The 13,351-nt window shown below is 39.0% G+C and overlaps 1 protein-coding gene across 1 annotated transcript; it reads left to right on the top strand.

Annotated features, from left to right (window-relative positions):
- The first annotated feature begins 2,389 nt into the window (after positions 1 to 2,389).
- LOC133731045 (scopoletin 8-hydroxylase) lies at positions 2,390 to 3,756 on the top strand. Its single transcript, XM_062158519.1, has 3 exons — positions 2,390 to 2,892; positions 3,045 to 3,390; positions 3,508 to 3,756. The coding sequence occupies exons 1-3, from the start codon at positions 2,390 to 2,392 to the stop codon at positions 3,754 to 3,756; spliced, it is 1,098 nt and encodes a 365-aa protein (XP_062014503.1).
- The last annotated feature ends 9,595 nt before the right edge of the window (positions 3,757 to 13,351 follow it).

Raw genomic sequence — 13,351 nt, 5'->3', positions numbered from 1 at the left:
GCGCTCACTCGTAATTTAGTTATACAAGAAGTTCAATCTGGTAATGGATCGTAGGGCGGACAAAGGGGTTGTACATATGTATATAAATGACGGTGTTTATATCTAAACGGAATCCTCAGAGACGTATAGGTAAAATTTGCCAAATTCTCAGGCTTTTGTTCGACTGCGTGCGCGTAGAAAGGGAGAGACAATGGGGCTGTTTGGCTCATGACAAAAAAAAAAAGACGGAAATTTTTAAAAGAATTAATAAAAGTGCATTTGGAGTTTAGAGTAACTAACTCTGATTTTTCGATTTCCAGTTTTTTTCTTTATCTTGTATTTTTAATGTAAACCTACCCAAAAGCCCTAAATCTTGCCTTGTGCAATATTAGTGTTGACCAGAATCATCTGAGAGTCTAAGTCATATCAAGTGGTGGTAGTTGGCAACCACGTGGTGTGGTGTGCTGGTCGAGCGGCCTAGTCTGGAATCTCCAGGCGTTCGATTCTCAGCTCAATCCCGTGGCCAGCAGATTTGAGGGACCTTTGTTTGTTAACACGAGAGTTCGTGCGTCTGCGGTGCAGTGATTAGTCTGATAAAGCTGAGATACACTGCATGAGGGTGCGTGTGTGGTTCTAATTCTATTGACGTTTTCCCCCTAAAAAAAAGTGGTAGTAGTTGGCTACACTTCATAGAGAAGTCCAATGACATACTAGTATTTATTTATTGTCACTATTTGGCAAAGCAATTAATTGCAACACATGTGGGCAAAAGCCACACATATATTGCCACATAATTAAAAAATTGTGGATATGAACCTCATACCCACCGCTATATCCAATGTTGGTGTCTATATCCTCCACCTACAAGCATAAAGCGCGGGTACCTAATTATTTAAAAAAAAAAAATTGTTTTTTAATTCAAACCAATTATTTAATATTTATTTGGATTTTCTTTTCTGTAGCTCTAATTCTACAATGATTAAAATATCGAATATCAAAGAAATATCGATAGTCAAAAAAATAGAAATTTTTACACCATCTCTAATCCAAGATCCCCAATTTCAACACTGAGTAGGAGGCTGAAACCATGGCTGTGATTGAACCAAGAAGATCATCATTGAGATCCAGGTATCGGTGAGTTATGTTCCTTGTTTGTTTCTTCAACACTAACTTGAATTATGGACCTGGACACTCAAAAGATCCAAGCTTTAAACATGGATTGCCTCTGTTTTCAGATTTCGGCCAAGTCAGTTGCAAACTGAAGCTGCTCTCTTTGCTTCCCCACGTACTCACCAACTTGATTTCAGCCATCCATTCCCAGAAAGATGAAATAAAATGAATTAATCAAGAATCTAATCAATTTCAATTTCGGAACTGCAAAGAAGCAATAGGACTCGATACTGGACCATGAATAGAAGCAATTGTTGACCAAAAAAAAAATAGAAGCAATTGAAACTCTGATTCCTACCCATGGTCCCACCATGTTAGAATTGCAAAGAAGCTACACACAACAAAACTGAGACAATTAAGGAGAAAGCAACCCCTCTACAACACCCAAAAGAAAGTGGCTGCAACAGTATTATGTAGGTACAAGTTTTGATCAACTTGGTGTGTTGTCATTCCCATACAAAACGGGAAAATATCTTTGAGGTTTAACTTTCTTTATTTAAAGATATTTTTCTGTTTATGAAATTGTGTAATTGATTCCCTAGGGTTTTTAGGATTTGTCTACTCCTAATTGATTTCCTTTAAGATTTATTGTATTTCTTATATGGAAAGTCTCTTTCTCAATTAAAGAGGAATTAGGTCAGAATCTTGGGATAGAGGTTTTGCCGTTGGTGCTTGATTGAATATGAAAATATGCACGGCAAAAAGTGGGATTCATAAACGCAAGAATTGGTGATAGGGTCTTGCATATTTGTTTGAGTTTGTGTCTTCACAAAGAGTCAAAACAATTGGTCCATGTATAAGTGTTTGTGATTATAGTTTCATATGCATAATACTCTCTCGAGATCAGTAGAGAGACTGTGAAGAAAGAAGAACAAGAATTGAAGATCATTCAAGCGAAGGAGTTCTAGGAGGAAGACAAACTTAGAGTTAGCTTTTGTCTAAATCTTATAGCCGAGCAAGTGCTATACAAGTTTGTACAAGAACATATCCTTTTAAATAAGATCATTATTATTTTGGGTTCTCAAGAGTAAGAGCCCCGCAGTGTTTTTAATCTCATATTTGAGATTTTTTCACTGCGTAACCAAAAATCTGGAGTTTGGTTCGTTATTTCTGATTTCTGCCCAGTAGGGATTGATCCATATACTGCAATCCCCATTTTCCAGAAAACGTATTCTGTCCTTGTATTTTCATATTATTCCATCAAATTCTACCAACACCAAAACCTTGAAGCAGATCATCAATGGCTCCAAGTTTCAATGATGAAAACTCACTATTCAACTTTGTTGTCAGGGATGGCAATGGCGTGAAGGGCATGGTGGACTTAGGCCTATCCAAAGTACCTGAACAATACATACAACCACCTCATGAGCGTATACTGAAGCTTAATGCAAGCTCACTAAATGAGCTCAGACCAATCGATCTGTCTAAGCTTGATGCGGTTGATCATGAACAAGTGGCTAATGAGATCGTTAATGCTGCCGAGGTTCTTGGGTTCTTCCAAGTTATGAACCATGGCCTACCTGTGGAGTTGCTGGAGTCTCTGAAAGATGCTGCAAACAAGTTCTTCGAGCAAGCGCCGGAGAAGAAAGCTGCTTACCGGAAAGGTGTGAGCCCGAGCCTGTACGTGAAGTATGGAACGAGTTTTGTGCCGGAGAAAGAGAAGGCTTTGGAGTGGAAGGACTATGTTAGCGTGGTGTACTCCAGTGATGCTGATGCTCTCAATCACTGGCCTAACGAGTGCAAGTAAGTGATCCAATACTTAATAAACCCTAGTAATTGAACTGAAACCAAAAGGTATGAAAGATCAATTACATTTATTTATATTTCTTTTAGAATAAGTTTTAATCTATAATAATATATTATTGTTTTATCAATTGAATGAACTTAATTTTCAGGGAAGTTGCACTTGAGTACCTTAAAACATCAATGCATATGGTAAAGAAAATAGTGAAAACTTTGATTGAGAAGCTCGGAGTAACACTTGAGGACTCAAAACTAGATGGACTCGTTGGGTTAAAGATGGTGAACATGAACTTTTACCCAACATGCCCTAATCCGGAGCTCACTGTCGGAGTTGGGCGTCACTCGGACATGGGCACCTTAACCGTTTTACTGCAAGATGGAATTGGTGGTTTGTATGTGAAGGTTGAAGAAGACATGAATGCTGGAAAGAAAGGAGAGTGGATCGAGATCCCTCCTATCCCTGGAGCTTTGGTCATCAACATTGGCGATACATTACAGGTTACAACACATTCATGCTCTGGTGCATGCTTATTTGCTTAATTACCATTACCTTTATGTAATAGTGAAAATCTAACCCCCTGTTATGTGATTTTGTTATGTTTTTATTTTGCGTAGATACTTAGTAATGGGAGATATAAAAGTGCCAAACACAGAGTTCGAACTACAAACGCTCAATCAAGAGTGTCTGTTCCGATATTTACCATTCCAAATCCAACAGAAATAATTGGGCCGCTGCCGGAGGTGGTGGCGCGTGATGGAGTGGCTCGTTACCGTGACATGGTTTTTGGAGATTATATGAAAAACTTTTTCGGCAATGCACATGAGGGCAAGAAGTCTCTTGATTATGCCCAGATTAATAATTAGCAGCACGAATGACTTGATATAAGGGATCGAGTGGAGTGATCTATATCATATATATTGATTAGTATTAATCCGATCGAATGGCTTTTGTGCTTTGTGATTTGTCAAAGTATTGAATCTACTTCAATTTTGTATAAACTTCTAATACTTTGGCTTCTTATGATGACTACTATGCAGCCTAAAGATTGCTGGGTCCTTTGATGTAATAAAGAGATTGGTTTGTACCGCTTTTTCTCGAAGGCTACATGAACCGAAAACATATCATGTTTAGACTTTCATCCTTTGTAGCTTATTTTCTTTGACTAGAAATATTTTGATTGTCAAGAGTCTTGATTTATATCCTTCTTCTTTCTTGGAGCATTATGAAATTTAATTTTGCAATCTAAGATGGATATGTTGATGAAACTTCCGTTTGATCCTTCTCACTTTGAACAACAAAAAGCTCTTCAATTTAGGTATAACGAACTTCTATCCTTGGAAGAAGCTTATTGGCGCCAGCGGTCTAGAGTATTATGGTTGAAAGAGGGGGACCGTAATTCAGCTTTTTTCCACAGGAAAGCTTCTAACAGACGTAGCCGTAATAAGGTGGTCGGTATATATCACTGATTTGTCAGGGCAATGGCAAACTGATCCTGCTCAGGTAGCCTCAATTTTTGTTGATTATTATGAAAATATCTTTCGCTCAGAGGGTTCTGATTCTGCAGCTTTGGAGGTAGTTCTTGAACAGATTCAACCATGTGTTGATAATGATATGAATTCTTCTCTATTAGCTGCATATTCAGATGCGGAAATTAAGAAGGCTTTGTTTCAGATGCATCCATCTAAATCACCCGGACCTGATGGTATGTCTCCTGCTTTTTTCCGGACGCACTGGGCTATTGTTCAGCACGATGTGTGTTTAGCGGTGAAAACTTTTTTAAACACAGGTATTCTGGATTCTGAGAGCAATTTTACTCATTTGACTCTTATTCCAAAAATTAAAGAGCCTAAGATTGCAGCTGATTTCAGGCCTATTGCTCTATGTAATGTGGTGTATAAAATTGCTTATAAGGTTCTTGCTAACAGATTGAACGTCTTACTACCTGGAATCATCTCCCCTCTTCAAAGTGCCTTTGTTCCAGGTCGTTTGATATCTGATAACACTTTGGTTGCCTCTGAGGTTTCTCATTTTATGCATAAGCTTCGGTATCAGAATGAGGGTTTCTTCTCTCTCAAGTTAGATATCAGTAAAGCTTATGATAGATTGGAGTGGACTTTTCTGACTGCTATTTTATCTAAGATGGGTTTTGCGCAGAAGTGGATTGATACTGTTCTATGTTCTATTAGAACAGTGCGCTATTCTATTCTTTTACATGGTACACCTACAAGTTACATTACTCCATCCAGAGGAATTAGACAAGGGGACCCTCTCTCTCCATACTTATCCATTTTGTGTGTTGAAGGCCTTTCTTCTCTTATCTCTCATGCAGTCTCTCAGGGATCACTGAAAGGGTTGCGTATGAGTCCTGGGGCCCCAGTTGTTCATCATTTGTTATTTGCAGATGATAGTTTTCTATTTGGGGAAGCATCTGTTTCAGAATGTGCTACCCTCAAGTCCATCCTGAATGTTTACGAGCGTGCTTCTGGTCAAAAGATTAACCTGGATAAAAGCAGTGTTGTTTTCAGTAAGAATGTGCATCCTGATGTCAAAGGTAATTTAGCTTCTATTTTAGGGGTGCAATGTGTTAAGGATCATGGCAGATATCTAGGGCTACCCCTTCATGTTGGGAAATAAAAAACATCAATTTTCTCTTACTTAAAGGAAAGACTGACAAAGAAGCTGATCAGCTGGTGCACCAAAATCTTGAGTTCTGCTGGTAAGGAGATTCTAATTAAGGCTGTGGCTCAAGTTATTCCAACTTATGTTATGAGTTGTTATATGCTTCCTAAAGGTCTCTGTGACGATTTGCATCAACTTTGTGCTCAATTCTTTTGGGGAGGTTCAGATTCTAATCGCAAAATTCATTGGAGGTCTTGGGAAAGGATGTGTCTGTCTAAAAGTGAGGGAGGTCTAGGCTTCAAGAATCTGCATGCCCATAATTTATCTATGCTTGCAAAACAGGGGTGGAGGCTAATCACTAATCCTAACTCATTATTGTCTCAATTGCTTAAGGCTAGATACTTTCCAACTGGTTCTTTTCTGGATGCGGATATGGGGGATTTCCCTTCCTTTGCATGGAGAAGCATTATGGAAGCTAGAACTGTGCTTCAGGCTGGTTTACTTTGGCAGGTTGGCACGGGCACCTCAATCAATGTTTGGAATGATCAGTGGATTCCAAACATTTCTCATCATCACTTGCGCAGACCGTTTGCTTGTGACATTGAGTCTGTCTCTTCTTTGTTTGATGCAGCTACTAGGAGTTGGAGGTTGGATGTTCTGCAACCTCTATTTTCTCAGGAAGTTGTTGATGCCATTTTGTGTATTCCTCTCAGTAGCAGAGATAGGAGAGATCGCCTGAGTTGGAAGTTTGAGAAGAAAGGCAGGTTTTCTACTAAATCTGCCTATTTTGTAGCTAGGAATATGGTGATGGGGGATTTCTTTGCTTCTTCCTCTCTTGGTGACCCTTTCAGTACTCTTTGGAAGTCATTATGGAAAGTTAATATCCCCGGGAAGGTTTCTATTTGTATCTGGAGAGCATGTCACAATGTGCTACCAACAAGAGAGAGTTTAAGCAAGAAGGGCTATACTGGTGATATGGGTTGTTTGCTTTGTTCACACCAGTTAGAGAGTGTTGGACATGTGCTTTGTGGTTGTCCTACTGCACAGAAAATCCTTGCATCTCCTCCTTTTTCCATTCAGGTTCCTATTACTCCTTCTTTTATTTTCAAGGAATGGTTACTAGAACAGGCTTCCAGTCTCTCATCAGAAATTTTTTCTAAGTTGCTGATGATTCTATGGGGGCTTTGGAAGAACAGAAATGATAAACTATGGAATGATAATGTTAAACAAGCACCAGTAATTGTTGCTTGTACTATGGCTTGGTATGAAGAGTTTCTTCAAGCTAACAGAAGCATGACATCGGTAACCTACAAGAGGACAAAAGCTACAACATACTGGTCCCCTCCCATGGTTGGTATGTTGTGCTTGAACGTTGATGGTGCTTATGTTTCTTCATTACAACATGGAGGCATAGGAGGTGTTCTGCGTAATGAGAAGGGTGAGTTTATCGCTGGCTTTGCGTATAGGGTGCCTAATGTGTCTTCTGCTTATCATACTGAGTTGCTTGCTATTAAATCTGGGTTGGAGATCATCCAGGCACTTGGTTTGTCCAATATTGCTTTAATGAGTGATTGTTTAGAGGCTGTGACAGAAGAGGACCAAGATTTATCTTCTTTGGGGACTATTGTTGAAGATATTAAAGGTTTGCTAGGTGAATTGCAGTCTATAGGTGTTCATCATACTTATAGAACTGCTAACCATGTTGCTCATAGATTAGCAGGTCTTGGTTTTGATTCTGACATTCATATGGATGCCCTACAGTACGATAGTAATCGTATGAATCATTAATACAATTTCATATTTACTTCAAAAAAAAGTAAACAAGGTGATGAGAATTATTTATTCCAATACAAATTCTTTCTTTCTCCGTCTGATTCATAAATTTCTTCATTTCAATTATGTATACCTGTCATAAGTAGTAAATGTCAATAAAAAAACATAAATTTCTAAAAGTTTTGGTGTCAAGAACTTTGCATCGAAACCACTAACTTCAAATGACCCAATTAGAACACGTCTCACTCTATCTCACAAATAAAAAGGGAAATGTTATATATGTCCAACTTTACCTTTGCAAATTATAAAAATCTCGAAGAAGTAGTAGTGGTACGTGGTACATCTCTCTCACCAATAATCTTTGTATTTTTTCTAAAGTTTGTCTAGATATCACCACTTATAGTGCTCATGCAGTCCTACAAATGGAACTTCCCTTACTTATGGAAATAATAAAGGGATAACCACTTTTTTATTTTTAAAGAAACAACAAAAAGGAAAGTACATCAAAAGAATAACTTTTTCATCTCCATAAAAATAAAGAAATTACCTTCTCATGAATTTCAGAACCAAACAAAACCGTCTAGCACCAATTGGTCTAACGACATTAGTAAGGCTGCACACGGATTGGGCATCGACTTCAAACTGTCTATATGGTAAAGTGAGCAGTCTAGGCATTTTGGATACTGGTCATTAAAAAAAATAAGTTCAACCCGATTCAATCCAGTAGAATTAAAGATGGTCTGATTCGGTCCGTTGGGCGGTTTCAACCTATATAATATCAACTTACGGTTTATGAAAAATTCATGCATGGTAAAATATCAAAGCTTATGTCAATATCAAAGGTTTGGTGAGAGACAATATACTGAGAAGGCAGAGAATAAAAGATTGAGAGATGCGATGTGAGAGAATCAAAGAAATTGTAGCGATTATATACTAGGGTTCTAGGCCTTGGATCCAATATAGTAGTATATCATTTGTGAAGAAAGATATAATTGGAGATTTAGAATTTATTTAAAACAGACCAGACAAATGAATATATAATATATATGTACGTTGTATGCGTATTATTATATTTACAACATACCGGTCGACTCGATTACTGCTGCTAAAGCATAATAAAAACCACTCTAACTCAGTTCATACACGGTTTGGTCCGGCATCGAACCGGTTTTCAATTTTTAAAGCTAAAAAACATGAATCAAATAATATTTTATCGGTCGGTTTCGTCCAATTCTGCCTGTTTGTACCACATTTTGCACACACCTAGGCATTAATCTTCCATTTTGTAAGTGAAAAGTACTCTGATTGTTATAATTTTGAGTTCCTTGATGTAATATAAAAAAAACAAGGATTAATTCCAGTTTACCCACTTCAACTTTGGGGCAATCTTCATTTTAGTCCCTGTTCTTTTAATTTCATCAGATACACCCCTGAGCTTCCAAAATTAATCAACCGTGCCCGAGTTCGTAAATTCCGTCCAACTGTTCCGTCAACTGCTGACGTGGCAGGAAATGGGTGGGAGAAACGGGCCCACAAGAAGGGCAAAATGGACATTTTGTATCTTTTACCAACAAAAGCAAAAAACATCCTAATAATCAAATACAACCATACTTTTTTCCCTCCAAAGAGCATCTTTTATTACATATTCAGATAGGAGGAAGAAAAGTTCACTTTTTTGGGTTAAGCTGGGCATATGAACACTGATATTGTAATAACCAAACATAGAGTTTAAAAAGCTGTAAAATAAAACAACCTACTCTTCATTAATAATAGGAATAATACTGACATAGTTTGGGGAATTAGCAGCCAATAAAGATGCATTTCACTGTTTTACATCCAAACAACAAAAAAAGAAGTTGGAAATAGTTGCTTTGTCCAGATTAGCTCTAATCATCATAACAAAAGATTAGAGCCAGCAACCTTGTGACACAGCACAAGGTTGCACAAAATAATGCAACACTTCATCAATTGATATAAAATAACCTGGCTTGCTAATCCCAGCCTTCTAGGTCTATTTTCCAGCCTCCTTTCCAGCTCTAATTCTCTGTGATGATCTTGTTGGTGTTGAAGTAGCAGCACGGGTAGTGGTTGAAGCTGTGCTCGATTTTGTTGCTGCTTTAGCAGTGGTTGATTTTGCAGCAGCAAAAGCTGCTGCCTTCTGTGCATCCCTCTTTTTCTACAGTAAGACATTAAACCACATTAAACCACAAATTAGAAACCTTGGTTTTTCAGCTCAGCAGCCACTACAATTTACAGAAACCACAATAACCAAAACATAGAATAATTCCAACACACAGCCCCAACAAATTACCTTCATCTTGTCTGCTTTCTGTATAACTTTGGCCCTAAGCTCGTTCTTTGTCAGAGGAGGATTTTTGGTTCCCTTAGCCTACATTCAAATGTACAGTTGTCATATTACAGATATAAAAAAGTTGAACATTCGAAAGCAAAAATATCCTAAACTTGAAATACCTTGGATTTAGATGAGGTGTCCTCTCTAGTGTCTAGCTTCCTCTTTTTGCTCATCTTCTCCTTAGGTGGCAAGTGCCTATGGCAGGTCTTCACATTGTGCCCCAAAACCCCACAGCTGCTGCACTTCAATGATTTCTGCACTCTTCCCAACTTGGTTCCCTCAGTAGCTTTCTCTTGTGAATCCTTAATTCTCTTGGTTTTTGGCCTACCAGGCTGTCTGTTGTACTGAGGAGGAAGAATTGCAGCATCATCAGTCCTTTCCCAAAGATCCATTCCATTTACAGGGCTGATGGTGTTTGAGTAGATGGCCAAGTATGTCTTTGTCCAGTAGGCTGTATCAACATAATCCTCAGGTTTTTCCCTCATGTAGTGGATGGCAGATACAGCATGTTTGCAAGGGATCCCACTCAAATCCCATCTCCTACAAGCACAACTCCTTCTCTCAATATCAACTATATATCTTGCTCCTCCAATGCTTTCCACTTCGATTTTTGAGCTTCCTGAACCAAATGGGATGCAGTCTGTGGCAGCTTTCACTTTGTTCTTCTCCAGTATTTCTCTTGGTTTGGGGCAGATGGTATCCTGAACCTTCATCATCTTGTCCCTCCTAATGTGAATCCTCTTCATCAACTTGATCCTCATTTCCTCAAACATGCTGATTACAGGTTTGACTCTTGCGGGCAGTATGAAGGCATTGAAGCTTTCACTGAGATTGTTGAGTAGAATGTCACATTTAAGCACTGTGTTGAAATGTGACCTAGACCAGTGCTTTGCAGGTCTTTCAGGCTCTACAAAACGCACAACATTGGCAGTTAATGTATTGAAAATTCAATGTCAAGAATATATAGAACATGAAGCGATAATAATGGTAGCATTACAAACCTGTGAGATAGTTATAAGCCCCTGGCTCCATTTGGTTCATTAGGACCATCTCCTTAGTAAAGTAAGCCATTGTGGTTGACTTTGCGATGGCCCATAATTGGTCCTTCAAAGCTTTCCCTGGAAACTTCTTGTTGAAATTCGTCCATAAATGTCTTACACAGAACCTATGCTCCGCACTTGGCAAAACCACCTCAAATGCTGGTAAAAGGCCCTTTTGTTTATCAGATATAAACGTCCACCCAGCTCCATCACTCCTAATGTCCAAGTCATTAGCCAACAACTCCAGAAACCATATCCAACTATCCTTACACTCCTGCTCCACCATTGCATAACCAACTACCCAAGTACTATTGTTAGCATCCACTCCAACCGCTGACAAAAGTTGACCTCCATAAGGACTCTTCAGATGACAACCATCTAGTCCTATCAATGACCTACAGCCTGCTTTAAATCCCTTCTTCAGTGCACCCAGACAAACATACATCCGCTTGAAAATAGGTTTCTGGCCAGGGTTATTGTAGTCGCATTGGATGTCGACTGTTGTGCTTGGATCAACCCTCTTCAACTCTGCTGCATAGTCCTTCACCCTTGAATACTGCTCTGCATGTGATCGCTCAAGTATACTCAATGCAGCCTTCTTGGTTCTATATGCTTGCTGAACTGAGACTCTTGCTTGCACTTTTGCTGACATAGTTTGGGCTAGAGATTCTGTGTCACAAAAGGGTTAAAGGCATTAGTGTGCTATTGTAAAAAAAAAAAAAAAAAAAAAAAAAAAAGTAAGTAAAGGCATTGAATTAAATTGATAAAGTCTTGGGGAAACTACCTGTGGACCAATCAGGGTTAAGCTTTATCTGATCAATAAACTTTTCAGTCAGGTAAGGGGTCCTAACCATGCTATTATCTAGCACCCTTGCACAGTTGTGTTGACCATTGTATGTCTTGATCATTAGAGTGTCTTCATGCTGCATCTTAGAGGCATACAGCTCGAAGGGGCAGTTTTCTGCTTTGCAAATCACCCTCACCCTCACTCTATCACTCTTCACAAACAAGGCCTCCCAACCCTTTTGTATTGCCTTCTCCCTTACAGCAGCTCTCAATATCTTAGCAGATGCAAACCTCATACCCTTACAAAACTGAGGGTTCCCCATGTCTGTCTTGGAGTTGAACTCTGGAAACCGGCGCATATCATCTCCCTCATCATCTGAGTTTGCTTCATGACCAATCCCCTCTTCATCAGAGTCTAGAGCCCCATACATTGGCTCATTATCTTCAACCTCCATGTTCTCATCCACATCAACACTTGTTCCAACACTAGCTTGCTCATATGACTTTGCCTCTTTCTTCTTTCCCTTCCTATCTCCAGCAGTTGTTCCTACATCCTCAGTAGCTTGCTCATGCTTGTCCACACTCTCTTCACATTCCACATAATCTAACCAGTCATCATCAACACCATAATTAGCATAGTCTTCATCATCCCTACATGGATCATAGTCTGCATCCTCACTAGCATCATCTTCACTGCTCATAGGGTCCATGTAACACCTTGCATCATTGACATCTATGTCTACCAAGTCCTCAAACATCTCAGCTTCATAATCTTCTCTTTCTTGCTGTTCTACAACTTTTTGTTTCCCTTTGTCTTTGCTGTCACATACTGCAGCCTTGCTTGCTTGAGTTGGAACCTCTTCTTCGACCTCTCTAATCACAATTCCCACAGCCTTTTTTCTGTTTGCACATACTTTAACCCGACGTCCTAACTTTGGATCTCCTTTCATAACGTCAGGCTTCTTTTTAGGTGAATCTGGCAACTCTTCGATCTTTACACAGCACTTCCTCTTTGGTGAATCAGGAAGTTCTTCAATCACCACCCCTGTTGAACCGGCTTGACTATACCCCCATGCAGTTGGTTCATCATCAAACATCTCGACATCATCCCCATCAGATTGGTAGTCGTCATGCAGATCTAAATGATCTAAGTAGATGATTACCAACCTGATCTGAGGTACACAACAACACATTTGTATGGCATCAAAGTCTGTGGAAAGCTTGGTCAGAGCATCATCTTCACTCCCAATTGAATACCAGTAGTCCATCCTCCTTCCAACATATGCAGGGTCTATCCCTCTCACCATAGAATCCACCTCAATTAGGGACATCTTGTCCTTGTCCACATTGTCATAGTAGCTAATTTTTCCCCCTACATATTTGTTCTCCCTTATGATTCCACCATGGTACATTTTGACTGTGAATAAATCACAATTTACTGCATGACAAACATAACCAACAGTTAGCATCCTTAAGGAAACATTAACCAGCAGCACAGACAGCCATTTATTCCATAAACAATAATTCAAAAACAGGTTGATACAGTATTAAACACAACAGCACTAACACCCTTTTGGACCACAACAGCACTAACACTCTTTTGGACTGCAACACCACTTTTTGAAAGATAGAGTATTAAACACAACAAGACACAAACTGTAGTATTTCAGCTACCCAACAAGGTCCACATGCATATCACTCTTACTTTAATCACAATTTCTGTAAGTAATAAACACAAGAAGACAAAAATTCGATAAAGAAACCCTAAATCCCACCAACCCAGATTCAATACATACATATATAAACCAAAGTGCAGTGCAGTGGCTCTAACAGAAACATCACCCCAAACCATAACTCGAAACCACCAAAATAAGAAGCTTCTAAACC

This window comes from Rosa rugosa, chromosome 2 (genome assembly GCF_958449725.1).
Source record: "Rosa rugosa chromosome 2, drRosRugo1.1, whole genome shotgun sequence".
NCBI classification, from domain to species: Eukaryota; Viridiplantae; Streptophyta; class Magnoliopsida; order Rosales; family Rosaceae; genus Rosa; species Rosa rugosa.
This window is presented reverse-complemented; position numbering and strand designations above follow the sequence as displayed.